The sequence below is a fragment of the Panthera pardus genome, unplaced genomic scaffold, assembly GCF_024362965.1.
Source record: "Panthera pardus isolate Hobbes unplaced genomic scaffold, ASM2436296v1 HiC_scaffold_25, whole genome shotgun sequence".
Classification (NCBI taxonomy): Eukaryota; Metazoa; Chordata; class Mammalia; order Carnivora; family Felidae; genus Panthera; species Panthera pardus.
In genome coordinates, this window is record NW_026526821.1 from 10,652,878 (window position 1) to 10,670,405 (window position 17,528).

General features: G+C 52.9%; 1 protein-coding gene across 5 annotated transcripts in view; it reads left to right on the forward strand.

Moving 5' to 3' along the window:
- NFATC2 (nuclear factor of activated T cells 2) overlaps positions 1-17,528 on the forward strand; it is a 157,673-nt gene that overhangs the window by 76,747 nt on the left and 63,398 nt on the right. For all 5 annotated transcript variants that reach the window (XM_019458136.2, XM_019458137.2, XM_019458135.2 and 2 more), the window contains exons 4-5: positions 4,165-4,367; positions 5,381-5,553. In XM_019458136.2, the coding sequence (XP_019313681.1) occupies positions 4,165-4,367; positions 5,381-5,553 (376 nt within the window). The remainder of the gene's footprint in view (positions 1-4,164; positions 4,368-5,380; positions 5,554-17,528) is intronic.

Sequence of the window (17,528 nt, forward strand, 5' to 3'; positions counted from 1 at the left end):
AAGTCACACAGCTTTTCAGAAACCGAGGCAGGATTGAAATTCAGCTGTGACTGACCGAGGGTGAAATCCTTTCTTCTTTCTCCCGAGTCCAGAGCCCTCTCCGGTGTCACCTGGGAGAGGGGGCCTCTCAGTGAGGTGGGCGCCCATCTGCTTGGACCACAGTAGCTGGTCCGACCCAACCAGGGGGAGCTCTGGAATGCAGAGACGTCCTTCTTAAAGGAGTGCGTTTCTTCCTCCACAAAGGAGAAACGTTATTTGTGCTGAATTTTCTGATGCCCTTCTTTCTCTCCTTCCATCCCCCTCTCGCTCCCCCAACACCCTTGATCTCACAGTTGAGCCCTTACTTGTGTTTCCTGACGTGCATTTCTGCCCTGTAGTCCTAGACCCCAGAGCAGCTGTAGACCCAGGTGGCAAGGACACGGAGCATGTGTCGGTTAAGAGGGTGGCCTGAGAGCCCTGTGAGAGCCACATCCTAACTCCGTCCTGTGCTAGCTGTGTTAACTGGGACAGATCGCTGGTCTTGCACAAGCCTTGGTGGGTCCAGCCTACACAGAGCTGTGACGCACGTAAGTCATCGAGCTCGGTGCTGGGCTTGTGGGAGGTATGCACTGAGCTGACGCGTCGTTGTTGATGGTGACCACGGATCCAGTATGTTTACTGATCACGCTGAACACGGTAAACAAAGTTCCTGCTACCAAGATGCATGGACCTCGTGTTTCGGTGGGGGACAGAGATACTAAGCAAACACCTAACAAAACAAGAAAATCTCAGGTGGTAATGAAGTCATTGTGCCAGTGGTGTGGTAGCGAACCTTGACCATCCAATTCTCTGGGGGGAGAAAAGAAAAAAGAGCCTCGATTGGTAGCATTTGCCAATTTGGGGGGTATCAGTATCCCTACTGTGGGGGACTTCAAGTTACCAAAGTGGCACCCACTGACTCTTAAAATTTCTAAAAATTTAACGAGTGGGTCTTGTAAGGCCCCCAGACCTGGCTCCAGCATTGGGTATAAGTACATAATGTGGTTCGGGAAGGATCTGAAGAGCTCTGAAAATGAACTGTACCAGCAGAAGGGGGTTCTAGGCAGAGGAGGGCTGTGCAAAAGCCCTGAGGCTGGAGAGAGCTGGGTGTGCTCCAGGAGCAGAAGGTGGCTGGTTTTGGCAGGACTCAGTGGGGTGGAGGGAGAAGTGACAGGCTGGGCCAGCGGAAGCCTCATAGACCACGTTTGGATTTTATTCTAAGGCCACAGGAAGTCTTTGGAGAGTTGTAAGCAGGGGAGTGTCTGTGTCTGATTTGCACTTTTTTTTTTTTTTTTGAAAAAGGCTCTTGGGCTATTCTGTGAAAGGCCAGCAAGAGACCAGTTAGGGGAAGTGGTTATCATCCCCAGGGAGACGCATGGATGCTGGGACTGGTGTGGCTGGATTCAGGTAGAACTGTAGGGATGTGACACGATTTTTTAAAAGTGTATTTACTTTTATTTATTTTGAGACAGAGAGAGAGAGCGCACACACATGCACAAGAGGGGCAGAGAGAGGATGAGAGAGGGAATCCCAAGCAGGTTTCACACTGCCCGTGCAGAGCCCTATGCGGGGCTGGAACTCACGAACCCGTGAGATCATGACTTGAGCCGAAACCAAGAGTTGGACGCTGAACCGACTGAGCCAGCCAGGTGCCCCCAGGGGTGGGACAGGTTTTATCTTCGGGTGTTTTATCTTCAGGGCTGTTTACCATGAATACACCCAGGCTGCTGCAATTTTTGCTGTTCTGTCCTGGGGAGGAGGAAGGGACTGAGACCATCGGGGCTCACTCTCTGTCCTACCTACTTTTCCTTCTCCACCCCGCGGGATGCTGTGTTTACCGCCTCCTGATCAGTTCAGGAGAGGAGGTGACGAAATCTGTTTATCTTGGGTCCAAATGTAAAGCAAAACCAACAAAAACAAAATCTCTTCTCAGCTCGGACCTCCTTCCTTTGATTTGTGCAGAACAGGACCCTGTTCTGCAGTTGGCATGGGGGAGAAAGATGAGAGGTTCTGATTTGGATTTCCATCTTTGCCCTTGGGCAACTCTTGGGTGTGTATGACACGTGGAAATGCTGTGGGTGTCGGCCTGGCAGCTTATGAAAAAAGATGTCACCTGGCTCTGCTCCACTCCCAGCCTGTCTCTGTATGGTTTTTAGAAGGACACGAGAGGACTCCCGTCTTTCCGGAACGGTGTCGTCCAGTAGAACTTTTCTTGACGACGGATGTGTTCTGTATCTGTGCCGTCCATCGCCGTGGCCACTAGCCATCTGTGGCCACCGAGCACTGGAAATGGGGCTAGCATGACTGAGAAACTGAATTTCCCATTTTATTTAGTTTTTGTGTTTATTGTGTTGGACACAGCAATTCTGGACCATATGTCGTCCTCCATTGCCTTGGAGACTTTGTCTTATGGCAGTTGATTGGAGTTTTGTTTTTTTTTTTAATTATTTTAAGTTTATTTATGTTAAGAGAGAGACAGAGTGAGCTGGGAAGGGACAGAGCAAGAGAAGGAGAGAGAGAGAATCCCAAGCAGGCTCTGTGCAGTCAGCACAGAGCCCGGTGCGGGGCTCGAACCCGTGAACCATGAGATCGTGACCTGAGCCAAAGTCGGACGCTTAACCAACTGAGCCACTCAGGCACCCCTAGCCTGGACAATTTATATTACTCAGAAGCCTATTGCTGTAATTCATTGTTTATATTTCATTTGTTTTAGTAAACATTTTTGTGCATGACTCCTGACTGCACGATATTTTTTCTAGGGTACGTAGTGAGAAATGGAATTACCAGGTCATAGGGCATGTGTAGTTTTAATTTTTTTTTTTTAACGTTTATTTATTTTTGAGACAGAGAGAGACAGAGCATGAACGGGGGAGGGGCAGAGAGAGAGGGAGACACAGAATCGGAAACAGGCTCCAGGCTCTGAGCCATCAGCCCAGAGCCTGACGTGGGGCTTGAACTCATGGACCGCGAGATCGTGACCTGAGCTGAAGTCGGACGCTTAACCGACTGAGCCACCCAGGCGCCCCTGTAGTTTTAATTTTTAATTGAAATAGTTATAGCAGGTTATGTTCCTGTCAGCTGCATGAGAGGGTGCCTGTGTGCCGTCTGTAAAACACGTGATTGTATCAAATAGCAACATGCATGCCATTCTAATAGGCAAAAAATGGTATCCCAAGGTAATTTGCATTTTCCCGTTTACAAGTCACATTGAACGTCTTTTCCAAGCTAATGACCGTTTGTTTTTCAGTGAGTTGCCTGTTCAAATTTCTTGCTCATTTTTCTGTTGGATAGTTTTGTCGATTCATTCAGCAATATTCTGGGTGCTAGGGATGTTGTGGCAAGTAAAATAAACAGACACACCTGCCCTCAGAGAGGTGATAGTCCAGTTGTAGGAGAAGGACCTAAGCAAAAGGAATTGAGGAGCTATGTAATAATGTTAGATGGGATAAAAAGAAGGAAAAGCAGATAGAGAAGAAGGAAGGAGATAGTCCTACCCACTGGGGGTAAGACTCGGTTTTAAACAGGATGGCCAGGAATCTTGTCCTTTACTTATTCACTTGTAGGCATTCTTTATGTATTCTGTGTACTAATCCTTTGCCTGTTCTGTGTCGCACACATTTTCCTCCAGTCTTTAATTTTCTTTTGACTCAGATGATGGCACTTTAGCCTTGCTCTTTAGTTTTTTCTAATTAAGAAAAAAAATCTAACTTGTGAATTAGAATATATTCATGTAAAAAGCATAAGTTTTTTCTTCTGATCTTCCCAAGCAACCCGTGTCAAGAGCTCTGGTTTATCTTTCCTGATTATTTTTTTGTCCTCACCACCATGTGACACTCTCCCCACCACCCTGCTGGCAGCTGAGCACTGGCAGTTTCCGGCTGTTTCTCCGTAAATACAGTTCTGATCTCCTACCTTCTCACAGTCGCAAAGGCTCCATTTTGGAGAGGATCTCCGTAATTCATTGTTTGAGCAGCCCTTCTGGCGGGACACCAGGGTTCCTCCTAGTTCTCCTTTCCTCCAGGTGGTGGGGCAGTCCTGCACTCCCTCTGCTGCCCAGGAGCTTCTCAGGTTTTTGAGGGACTGTACCCGCCAGCACCCTGCATGCTAGAGGCGTGTAATATTTTGATTTTGTTTTCTCCCCCACAGCTCCATGGCTACATGGAAAACAAGCCCCTCGGGCTTCAGATCTTCATTGGGACAGCCGACGAGCGCATCCTTAAGCCCCACGCCTTCTACCAGGTGCACCGCATCACGGGAAAAACCGTCACCACCACCAGCTACGAGAAGATCGTAGGCAACACCAAAGTCCTGGAGATCCCTCTGGAGCCAAAGAACAACATGAGGGCGACGTAAGGGCTCGGGGGCCGAGGGTGGTGGGTCTTTATGGGGAAGTGAGGGGGACCCAGGGGCAGGGATTTGGTAGTGGGGACTCTCTGGAGTTGAGTTGGTGGAAGGAGTCGTGGATGGTGGTTCCCACTCTGCGATGGGCCCACAGAGATTTGTTTGAAAAGTTTCTATTTTAAGAGCTTTATGTCTAAATACTTTTCTTGTGTGCTGGGAGAAAGATTACCTATGCGTCTTTGGATTATGTTACTTGGGATGAGGCTAAATTGATTTACATGTCAGAATGTATTTGGGCTAAAGAAAATTTTTAAAGACGCAGATAGGTTGAAACTCACAAAGGAATAGGCGTGTAGCTCAAATTTGGGAAACATTGCACCCGTGCACTGGAGTTAAAAAAAAAAAAAATCTCTTTATTAGAAAAGAACCTTAACTTGCAAACGGTGAGAATTTTACAGAGGACCCTGTCTGCCGTTCGCTCAGCTTTGCCGATTGTGAACGTTTTCCACGTTTGCTTTGTCACTTCCTTTGCTCCTCGGTTTTTCCCGAACTGTTAGACACGGCGACTCTTTACCTTCACATACTTGAGCGTGAATTTCCTCAGGACTAGAACGCGGTCTTTGGTGACCACGGTGCCTTTGTCAAATTAAAGATGTTTAACGCTGATCCACCCCTCTTACCTACTGAAGAGTCTCCAATCAGTTTTGCCAGTTGCATACTTGAGTTTGTCAGGCGCTTTTGAGAGTAGAGAAACTGGCCCGAAAAGGTTCCCTAGGGAGGTACTTTCCACCGGGGAATTTCTCTAGTGACTTTGTGAGTGTTTGACCCCCGTCTGGGCAATCCGTTCCTGGCTGAAATCCCGATCGGCGGATTGCAATCCGCTCTCCCCGCCCCCGCCCACCTCCCCGTCGGTGGCTGGCGGTGGAACCATGTTGGTTAACTGACTTGGGTGGTTTTGTGGGTGATCTTGCCTGCTCACCGACATGGTCAGTTCTAAGTGGGGTTCTCAACCTCCTCGCAGCATTGACTGTGCGGGGATCCTGAAGCTGAGGAACGCGGACATCGAGCTGCGGAAAGGCGAGACGGACATCGGCAGGAAGAACACGCGGGTGCGGCTGGTTTTCCGGGTGCACATTCCAGAGGCCAGCGGGAGGATCATCTCCCTGCAGACTGCATCCAACCCCATCGAATGCTGTAAGTTGGGCGCTGGGCAGCGTCGGCCTTCGCCGCGTATACTGAACGTGACCTTCCGCCCCGGGCCAGGTGCTCAGCAAGAATACGCAGGACCCGCAGGGGTCGACAGGGGGCCCGAGATGACCAGAGGGCCCAGACCCAGAGCACATTGAGCGACTTCCCTCCGCTCTCATTTGCTTGTGGAAGGTTTTGTGGCCTCACAGGAAATGAAAAAATAATACAGCTAACGAGTAGCCTCCGGCTTTGTTTAGAGGATTCGAAAACGTATAAATGTTTGGGTCGTAAAAAAGGTAGATGCAGTTGGAGTGAGTTTACTGTACCCAGTGTCCTCTTCTCCTTTCCCTTGCCTCTCAGTGGCTCTCGCTGACTGAGCGGTGACTCTGCTGGTCAAGATGCTGAACGCCCAGCAGTCAGTAGCTCCTCGAATATTACGGAGGTTCTTGGCCACAGCTGATGCTCGTTTTACAGAAGAGGAGGGGGAGAGATGAGGGGTTGGCTACCCCGGGCCAGCAGGGCTGGGACTGGGACAGGAGCTTTGGCACGCACGACCGTGCCCTGCCCCCCTCCCCCCCAGCCCCTGCTATCACCCTCGGCCCATCCGGGCCTATTCACTGAGAATCTGCCCACTGTGCCCAAACCAAAATGCAGAGGAACTTCAAAATCTCGTGTGCAGTGGCCGAGATCTGCCGTGTGGAAGGGCTCTGAGCAGAAACGCGGCTCAGTTCTCATCGGGCTTTGAAAGAAGAAGGCGCTTTGGGCTCAGTCACGGGTACTTGAGTTAAGTTGCATAATTGGTTTTTGCAGTTAGACCTGGCAAAGCTTCTCGTCGGCTCAGTGTTTGAGAGTTTAGAAATCATTCGTCCAAGCACAGAGAAGAAAACAGTAAACGTTGTTGCAGAAACAAAAGCCGTTTATGTTATTTCTGTGTTCTTCGAAGAGTAGTTTTTATGGTGTTACGATCGCGTTCCGTATGCAATTATGTTTCGGGATTCTGTTTCCTTTTTACTGGGCATTTTACCATAACTGTGTGCCACAAAACTCAGTTGCCTAGAGAGGCCGGGGAGGTCACACGGATGAGTGGAGGTGCAGCCAGCAGAGAGTGGTGGGGACCAGGGACCAGGAAGGCACCTTCCCCACCTGAAAGCGCCTGCCTTCTACAACTCCAGCCGGCATTTCCATGTGGGCATGGAGACTCGGAGGTGGCCGGATCCTCTGGCTTTTTAAGATAAACCCCAAATCTCCTGATTTTTAAAAAGCAGCAACAAATCCAAAATACCGTGTGGATTAGAGAAAATCTTCATGTGGCTTTGATTAATCAGAGGGAGTCTTAATCAGACACTAATGAGTAAAGGAAAAGCATGAATATCTTAGGCAGAAAGGGTTGGGGAAGACCGGCCCTCAGGATTTCATTTATTGATTAAAAATTTTTTTTCACGTTTATTTATTTTTGAGAGAGAGAGAGAGAGAGAGTGCACGCGCAGAGGAGGGGCAGAGAGAGAGGGGGACCCAGAATCTGAAGCAGGCTCCAGGCTCTGAGCTGGCAACACGGAGCCCGATGTGGGGATCGAACTCACGAGCTGTGAGATCCTGACCTGAGCCAAAGTCAGACGGTTAACCGACTGAGCCACCCAGGCGCCCCTGGCCCTCAGGATTAAAAGCCAGTGAGGAGAGACTGTGGGCCCTCCTGGGGGGAGAAGCCAGAAGTTGGTCTTGGTCGGTCTTTGGAAAAAAGATGGAGGGGCCCTAGGATTTCCTCCAGCCACGGGAGTCACCATGTGGATCGGGCCACACACGGTGGTGAGTCTCTGCTCTGACGTTAGAAGAGAAAGACCCAACAGCACACAACAAGGGAAAACAAGATTTGAAAACTATGTCAGAAACATTGGAGTTCCCCTCCTCTACCCAGCAGACCCCACCCCTGTCCCCTGAGTGCTGGGCACAGTGGCTGCCTCACCACGGTGTTGGTTCTGAACATCTCGAGATGTTTTGGGAAGGAAACCCGGGCTCTTCCTCAGTAATTTGGGGGATTTTGAGAAGATAAGGTCTCCTTTTTCTGGCAGGTGACTCACTCGACAGGATGGGGCTGTGGTTTGTAGCAAGGTGGGGAGCAGGCGGCCTCAGGAGGGACCACACGCCAGAGTCCCTGTTCCTCTCCGTCTCTGGGTCCCTCGGGTCAATGTATCTCATGTTGATCTGAGAGTTGAAGGATCAGCGCTGAACCACATGCACCTCCAGCAAGATCTTCAGGGTGTCATGAAGTCATTTGAACCTTGAACGTGGGCTTTTTTTTTTTCTTTATATTTGGCTGATTCAACTACCTCCTTTTGACAGATAAGGAAACAGGCTTTCTTGGTAAAGTGATTCACTCACTTTTTTACTCAGTAGAGCTAGGGTCTCCAGCTTTCTGGTTCTGTGAAATACCTTCTTATGGTTTCTAGAACACCTCCGTTTCTTGCAGGGCCAGACCGAACTACCAGCAGGCCACACGCTCTCTCACCCAGAATCTTCTGTCATTTTTATTGCCACCTCTGTTCTCTTTTCCAAGACTGGTGCCTGATCGTTAATCTAAATATTTATTGACTAATGGGCTTACTATTAGATATTCAGTAAATATTGACCACTAGTCCGTAGCACATAGTGATGATCCTTCGGGAGATATTCAATAAATATTTATTGACTAGTTGACTTTGTATATGCCCCCTGGGGAGGGTGAGCTGGTGAGAAAAACATTCAGTGGACTCATACTTATTGGCAAGGCTACCTTACTTTGGAGGTGCTGATTATATAACGTCTTGGGGAATCAGGGATGAGTTCTCAGATTCTAGCAAAAAAAGGACAAACCCTGGAGGCCGCTCTTGGGAAAGTAGGCCGATTTGCTAGACTTGTAGACTCCTTACGTTGATGCATAGCACGCCGGAGGTCAAACCTCACCTTTGCATAGACGGGTGCTCTGTGTGTTTCTCTTTCCACGAGACGTTCAATATTGCCAAGGAGATGCCTTCAGTCCCCTCCCTGATTGTCAGCAGAGCCGATTTTGAAGCTTCTCCAGTCCGCCTGGCTCTGGGTGCCGTCCCCACCCCTTCCCAGTCCTGACGGATAACCGGGTCTCCCTGGCTTCTCTGGGAACGTGGGAGAGTTCAGGAGGGAACACGCTTGTCTTCCCCGACGACAGACATCTAACTCTGCTCTCAGGGTTCTGGAGGCCAGACCCCAGAATCCAGGTGGCTGTCAGATTGTTCCTAATGAAGACTCTGAAGGGGGGATGTTCCAGGCCCCTCTCCTAGCGACTGGCAACGGCCGGCACTCTTGACTCTCCTTGGCTTGTGGGTCCGTGACTCCAGTCTCTGCCTCCTGTTCACGTGACCCTGTTGTTTGTGTGTCCTTCTCTGTCTCTTATGAGGACACGGTCACTGGGCTCAGGGCCCCCGCTAATCCTGCACAATCCACCCTCCAGTTTTACCTTATTTGTGCCTTCAGAGATCGTATTTCCAAATACAGCCACGTTTGAGGTTCTGGGTGCCTGGGGCTTTGTTCATCCCATGACCCTTCCTCCTCAGCTACATTTCTTGACTTCTCAGTCGCCTCTGCCCCTCAGTTCCCAAATCCACTGGGCTCTTTCTCTGTCCTCTCTCTTGGCTTTTGCCCACACTGTCACCTCCATCCAGAACGCTGGTTCTCAAACTTGGTCGCACGCTGGTACCACCTGGGGAGTTATTAAAAAACAAAACAAAAAACCCCCCAATGTGTTGCCCGAATCCCACCCCAAAGATGGCAAGTCCCTTGGTCTGCGGTGGGGTCTGTGCGTGGAGAGATTTTGGAGGTCATCTGGTGATTCTGATGTGCTGGGAAGCATGGGGCCCGCTCACCTTGCCCCTTCCGGTCCCTCGGTTGGCTCCTCCTCATCCAAGGTTGCTGTGTCCATGGCCCCTCAGGGAGGACACACGCCCCCGACCCCACAAGGTACAGGTCCCCCGCTCTGTGCTGACAACCCAATTTACTCCTTGGTCTCTCTCCTGTAAGGACAGAGACCAGAAGGCATCAGCCAGGGCCTGGCACGTAGCACCTATCTCTAAAATGTTTGTTTAAAACAAAAATAGTGAATGCCAGCCTCTCCAGGCTGCCCAGCGCGGGAAGAAGGTGACGAGGAAGCAGAAGGGGGCTGTCGGCAGGTGCGAAGGTCTTGTCCCATGAGCGTCTCTCTGGGAATCTCCTCCCTGCCCCTCTCTGTTCTTCGAGAGAACACCCAAGGCGGTTTTCCACCAAGTCCTGCCTACTCCCGGCACAGAATAGGAATCCACTTTGCTCCTTGTGTAGGCACTGGGGCATGGGTGCATGGTGTAGACCAGAAAGTGGGTTTTCTCACATGCTCTTTTCAGCGCCTCCCTTCTCGTGACATCACTGTGTGTCACCGAGCTCTAATTGAGATACACCAAATGACACAGAGCATGCGTCTTCAGTTCAGTGATTTTCAACAATTCAAAGGACCTGCGTAACCACCGCTCACAAGGAGACGCGGGACATTTCCTTCCCTCCTGGAAGGGCCCTCACACCCCATCAGCCGGTGCCGCCCCCCCATCCCCACACACAGGCAACCACCGTTCTGATTTCTATCGCCAGAGATTAGCTTTCCCTGTTCCAGAACCTCACGCCATGGCATTGGACAGCGTGTACTTTGTGTCTGGCTGGTTTCGCCCAGCATCAGCTCGGTGCTTTTGAGAGCCATTGCTCTTATCACGTGATTCTGGCTGCTGTGAACCTTCTAATCCAAATGCTTTCACTGCCCTTGGGTGAACACCCGGGAATGGAATGGCCGGTTCACGGGGAAAGGTTATGCTCCAGTTTATGTATTTTCCAAACCGTAAAATGATTTTCTCTGTGCCAGAGTGCATGAGAGCTCCACCTGCCCCACGTCCTTACTGGTGTTGGCTTCTGCCCGTCTTTTCTACTGGGAGCCACTCCGGGAGCGGAAAATGGACCTCCTCGTGCGTGATTTGCATTTGCCCGGTGGCTCACGATGCTGAGTGCCGGCGTGTGCACCTGCTGGCTGTCCCGGTGTCTTCTTTGCTGAACTGTCTGTGCACAGCTTTTGCCCTCTTGCGATGGGGTCACTCCTCTTGTTATTATTAATACGCGTCAGTTGTTCATGCGTCCTGGGTGGGAGCCTTTTGTCCGATGTGTGTAGGATGAATATTTTCCCTGGTCCACGCTTGGGCGTCAATATTTTATTTTGACTAAATCCCAATGTATCATTTTCTTTTCTTTTGGGATTAGTGCTCTTTGCATTCCCCCAACAAATTTCTACCGGTCTGAAGGAAGCAAACGTATCCTTTTACGTTTTCTTCTAGAAGCTTTTTGATGCTGGGTTTTAGGTTTAGGGATGCACTCCATCTCAGGCTAATTTTGGTGTCTGGGGTGAGGAGGGTCGGGGTCCATCATTCACCACCCCCAGATTGGCCCACCTCGGATGCCCTTTCCTGGAAGCAAGCACTTGGACAACCCGACCGTGTTCCCCTCCCTCGCCAGCTTTCCTTCGCTGCCCCACTTGACTCTTGTAGGTCTGGCTTGGGAGACGGGCGATCACACGCCACTGCTTCGTGAAAATCTTAGAAGCAGCGGGACCAGACTGGCATATTGCCTCCTTTCTCGTGAAGCAGGGCTGCTTACCTCGTTCACCTGCTTCTGCCAGAGGCCGAGAGGACCTCCATAATTCTTGTGGGCGTCTTAACGTGGATTCTTCCACTGAAAACGCATCTGGAGCGCATGATACGCTGTTCTAGGCACTGGGGATAAGATAAAACAGTGGTCAAGACAAAAGTCCCGGTCCTCGTGCAGGCCACATTCTAGCGAGGAAAACCCACCCTAAATAATGAAAACCATCATTTTCAACAGTGAAGTGTGATGACGAAAATATGCGTTGGTGACTTGGGGGGAGGGCTGAGCAGCAGCAGCCTTGGGTGTGCTGAGCAGGGGAGACTTCTTGGAGGAGGTGGCCTATTAATCTGAACCTGAGCGGTGGGGGAGCATGGCCCAGCTGGAGGATACAGTAAGTGCAAGGGCCCTGAGGCAGAGATAAGTTCTACATCTTCAGGGGAAAAAAGGGCAGCTGGGGAGGCTATGTGGAGTGAATACGGATCAGAAGAAGTCTGAGATGAAGCTGGGGACTTGGACTTTGTTCAAAGTGACATGGGAAGGCTTGAGTTCTAAGTAGGGGGCTGACATAATGGGATGCGTGTTCCAAAACTTGTTTAGCGTGGTCCCTGGCGCATAGCAGATGCTCATACATGCTTGAAGACCAAATGAAGGAAGGAAGGAGATCACGGGGACCCGGCAGGGAAGAGGTGAAGGAAGAGGAACAGTGACCACAGTCAGCTGCTGTGCGTCAGGCACCTTCTGTGTTGCCCCCGAATCATCATAAAAACACTGAGCTCAGCGGCCGTTCCCGTTTTACAGTCGGGAAAACGGAAGCACGGAGAAGTTAAATAAGTTGCCCGGGGTCACACAGCTAGTAAGGGACCAAACCAGCCGTGACCTCCACATCGTGCTGGATCTCGGGACGCCCAAGGTTGAGTTAGGTCACGAGTGACAGATTAATTTGGGCTGGAACCGAAAGTTTGGCCTCGTGTCGTGTAAGCCAGAGACCAGCCCGGCGACCCTCCGAGGGCTCCGCGTGCCTTCCCCGCGGCGCTGTAGCAGTAAATCGTGGGCGACATTCGGGCATCGGGCGGAGGGTGGCTAGGCCAGGCCTTTGTCAGCCCCCTGCCCTCCAAGGAGACTTTTAAGCAACGACTGAGAAGCCACGTTTCCGGCAACGTTGAAGCCTGTGTGACGGGGAGAAGCCGGCTAGGGTAGTGCTGAGGTGTGGGCCTGGGTTCAAAGAAATGCTTCTGCCACTTACGGGCTCTTTGGTCCCAGGAAGTCACTTACCGCTCTGTGCCTCAGCTTCCTCATCTGTAAAATGGGGACAGTAACACTAGGTGTCTCTCGGCTCTCGTCGGGGCCAGACGAACGCGTGTACACACGGCAGGTGCCAGCCGAGGTCACCACAGGCCAACCCAGCGCCTGTCTCGTGGGGTGTCTCACACCTGCTGGCTGGGAAGCCAGAGGCCCTTGCCTGGGCCTGGGCCTCTCACGGCCGCTCTGTGCCTGCCAAGGTTAACAAACACCAATTGTTTCAGGCGTGCCGGCCCCAAGCACACGCCCTGCTGCTGAGACGGGACCTGGAAAGTGACCTGGCCGGAGGAGCGTGTGGGCCAGGGGGTGCGTGCAGGAGACCCGGGCGCGGGGGTGGGAAGGCAGGAGCCGGGTGGCTTCTCCGCTGATTGAAGACAGAGCGTCCAGCCCTTCACCGAGCCGGTCACACAGGTGCAGGGAAGGCATCACCGCCCCGACGGAAGGCCTGCGGCGCCCCTGACCCTCGCGTGTCGGAACTTGGCTCCACGGTGAGGCTCGCCTCGCGGACTGGCTCGGCTGGTGCACTCAGTAACATTGCTGGATTGGCACCTGCCAGCGAGTGTCGGGGGCCCGGAACGCCCCCCTCGTGGAGCTCCTGTTCTAGGGGGTTGAGGTTCGGAAGAGTTTTGGGGTTTGCTGCGGCCGCGCGGCTGGCAAGGAGAAGGGGAGAGCTGGGGGTGACACCCGTGTCCTTTCCCCCGTCCAGGCCGCCTGGGTCCTTCGGTGACCGGGACACTCGTCCAGCTCACGGAGAGGCCTGCAGCTCTCGGGGGGAGGGTCTTGTATGGAGACACGTGGGAATGTCCCCGCTAGCACATTGGAAAGGGATAGTAATTGAGCAAGAAAGTAGCTCCCGCGATGGCCCACGAGCTTTGTGGGTTCGATGAGCTGAGATACCAGCCCTTCAGGGCACACGTTACTGTCCCATACTCCAGGTGAGAAAGCTGAGGCCCCCTGAGGTCTGGAGTTAGAAGGTGGTCACATGCACGGCAGACCCCGTGTATTCGTGCCCACGGTACCCCACTCCTGTGGTGTGAGTGGCGACAGGACCCTCACAGAGGTGGACCCCACACGCAGGGAGCATTGGGGTCTGCTGTCCCACCTCCCACTTCCCAGGGAAGACCGGGGAATGTCCGGGGCAGGGGCCGAGGGGCCTGAGGGGCCGGTCTCCGGCCAGGTCTGAGTCAGCACCTTATTCTGAGCCAGGCCGGAATACATCAGCCAACGACGGCGGCCTGATGGAGACACGAGAAGGGTGTGCGGCAGCCGGAGCACCGTGGCCAGGGGTGGTCAGGGCTTCGGCCGGGACGAGGCTTCCGGGAGGCCCCTCCTTGCCTGGGCTGGCTGGCGGCTTTCCCACGGGGAAGCCTTTCCCGAAAAGGGGCCTCTCAGGGTAGTGGAATCCCACCGTCTAGCTTGCATTCGTGTAACTCATTTAATCTGCAAACGGCCCCATGAGGCCGGTACTCTGATTATGCCCATTTTATAGATGAGAAAAGAGAGACACAGAGAGATTACGGGACTTGCCCACGGTCCCAAAGCTCGGAGGTCACCGAGCTGGGCTTTGGACTTAGGCAGCAGCCTTTTACCCACGGCCCCAAATTGCCTCTTCACCTGGGTTATAATACAAACAAAAATGTATACGTGAAGTGCTTGGAAACCGAGACGCTCTCTATGGCAGCTGTAATTATTCGCTATTATGAGCAGAATCCACCTACTTTGCGGCATCAGATTTCTCTGTCCAGCCTCTCCTGCCTGTCTCCTGAGGTTTTTCGGGCAGATCGTAATTCTTGGCCACACACCCCAGTGACGGGGCGGATCCTAGACAGGCAGGCAGAAATGTTCCGTTTCCAGGCTGAGTCGGGCAGACCCCGCAGGACCCCACGCCGGTGAGAATTTCCCCTCACCGCTTTGCCGCTCCCCATCAGCCACTGTTGCTGGTAAAAGCAAACACCCAAACTGGTTAAACCAACAGTGCCCTGTTGATTCAGAGCTCGTAAAACACAGGAGCCCCAAGCCCCTTTATGACGTGCCAGAATCTGGGGGCAGGGGGGAGGCCTGGGGAAGTCTCTTGGTGAGGGCCACCTAGAAGCTTAAGCTGGAACAGGGGGCCTAGACTTCACCCACAGGCGAGAGCGGGGCCCTCGGGATGCCTTTAAAATGGCGGCCCCTGGTCTGGGGGGAGAACAGTGCAGGGTAACCGGTTTGGGTGGTTTAGATTCTCTAACGGTGGACAGGCTGAAGGAGAGTCAGGGGGCTGCTGATGGGGGCTGCTGTGGGCCCGGGCTTCCTGAGAGCCCTCCCACAGGTCCTGGGTGGTGTCGGTCCAATTAGCAGCCGTAGGTGTGAGAAGTTGCATCAGAGAGAGAGGAAGAAGCGGACCCCAGGAGGGTAATTTTGCTTGCTGTTTGCCTCTCTTCAGTTCCTCTTTCGGAGGCTAATTGGCTTTGTTTGCTTTGCTTCTGGGCTCTCTGAGGATGCAGGGGCATTCCCTGGAGGAGGTCCCCTTGCCCGGATGTGGCCTCTTCAGAGTCAAAGTTGGCTCTTAAACAAATGTGGGCAACAAGTCACCTGGAAAGATTGTTCACATGCAAATTCTAGGAGCTCCGGGTGCAGTGGGTTGAGGGGTGGCCTGCGTAGCTGCATGTTGATGAAGCGCCTCCTCCAACCAGGTGACCTGGGGACCTTACTTGGAGACACTCTGGCAGTGACGGTTGGGAAATCCTAGCTAGTGGTTCGGGATCCACCAAGACCAGCAGCGCCCAGAGCACACGGGCCGTGTAAACACACGGGACGTGGTCGGCACACATTTGGCGAAATACTGACTGTAAGGCGGCCACACTCAGCCAGTGCCTGGCGCGTGGGACGTACTCGAGACACCACAGGCTTGAGCGTCGGTGACCTTGCTGGCTGAAATTTACCGAGGCAGAGACGCTTCGTGTGCGTTCTCCCGTGGATGCCTCGGGACGGCCTGGGAGGGGGGTCTGGGAACAGTTGCACTTTACAGGTGGGGACCCAGGTTTGGAGAAGCCCACGCGAGGGTCGCTCGAGCGAGGACCGAGGACCGCCCGACGCTCTAGCCCGCACCCAAGCTGGGGCCGCCCCTGGATGGAGCCGAGTAGCCTAGGATTTGTTTCTCAGTCTCTCGAGTGTCGTGAACAGTGCCTTCCTCGGTGCTCCAGCAGGGCCGTCGTTTAAGGGTCTGTTACGATAACAGATGAGAAAATATTTCGAAAACGGCTGGGCAAGAAAGAGCGGCAGTTTGGAAGTTAACAGCGTTAAAGAATAGTTTCTCGAATGGTTACCGCGCGCTAGGCCCTGGCTGAGTGCTTTTGTTTTACACTCGATGGTTTTGTGTTTGTCCTGTTTTGTCGTGGTAAAATACACCTAACACAGTTTACCGTTTAGCCCGCCGTGAGGACTACAGTTCTGGGGTGTGGAGGACACTCACGAGGTGGGGTTACCACCAGCCGTATGGGTACGGAGCCTGTCCACCACCCCAAAAAGAAACCCCAGACTCCTGGGCACCCCTGTCTGTTTTCCTTCTCAATGGATGCCCTTATTCTGAGTGTTGTGAATATGAAGCACAGAATAATTGTCCTTTGGTGTCTGGCCCCTTCGTTTAGCATAAGGTTTTCAAGGTTCGTCTGTGGTGTAGCCTGTATTCCTTCTCATGGCTGAATCGTCCTTCCGTATGGGTATACCACACGTCGGCCATCCATTCGTCCGTGGACGGATAGCTGGGTTATGGACATTAGCCATTTTCCCAGGTCTGTCCTGACTGCGTCCATGTTGACATGTGCTATGTTGTCTCGTACTGTTTGTAGCACACCCGTGAGGGCAGGTACTCTTAGGCGGCATCTGTGACCCAGAGAGGTGAAGTCACTTGCCCAGGGACGCACAGAACGGAGGCGACAGGAGGCAAACCCTTGAAAACCATGGCTTTCTGACCCCAGAGCCCAAGCAGCAGGAAACAGAATTCTCCTTTGGTTCCCAGGGTCCTGCATCATCCTGCCATGATGGTGCTGCGGATCAGACCTTGTGGGGCCCACTGGAAGCCTTAAGGATTCTTTTAAAAAAAAAAATGTAGGCTGGGGTCCTCCCCTCCGACCATTGGAGTCCGTGGTTCTCATCCAAGGGCGATTTGGGGCCCCTCCTTCCCAGGGGCCATCCAGCTCTATATCTAGGGGTAATTCCGTGTGTCAACTGGGAGGGGTGCAGCTGGCATCCAGTGGAGGCCAGGGATGCCGCTAAACATCCCGCAGGGCACAGGACAGCCCCACAGCAAACGCGGGTCCAGCCCGCAGGTCAGTAGTGCCCAGGCTGAGAACCCCTGCTCTACAATCAGGGCCTGGGTGTCCGTACTTTCTAAACTTCCTGGCTCGTTCTAACGTGGCCCCAGAGCTAAGAGTGCCTCTTGGTCAGTGCGTAACATTCACACGGATCCCTTATTGCACTGAGCCCTTCCTTGGGTTCAGGAGGTCTGGGGTGGGGCCCATAGCCCTGCGTTTCTAACAAGCTCACGGTGACTCTGGCGTTCCCACTTGGGGTTCAGGACTGGAGAGGAGGCAAAAGAAAGTACAGGGAGCTGGGCTGGACTCTCGTCATCCTCTCTCTTTAAACTTCTGTTTAAAAAGAGTGTTTTCCTTCAGATAAGGAGAAGGGGTGGGAAATGCAGATGAGGCAGAGGGAGAAAAAGTTGGTTGGTCAAAACCACAAGGCTTTGCAGGAGAAGCAGTCCGTTGTGTTCACAGCAGTGCTCAGTGATTCACAGAGCAGCCGTCCGGGCCAGCTTCCCACCCAGCGCCGAGAGTCACGGCCACGGCCGGTCTCCGGCCCGGCTGGCTGCGAGCCCTTGGCTGGCTTGCCCAGGAGTGATGACTCAGGCTTTCCACCTGCAGAATGGGAGGGATGGCTCTTGCCCCCCATTCCTGGTGGGGGGGGGCACCCATTCCTGGGGCCCGAAGCCCCCAGCTGCCCCCCAGACTCATCGGAGGCAGATCTTAAAAGTCGGGACCTGCTTT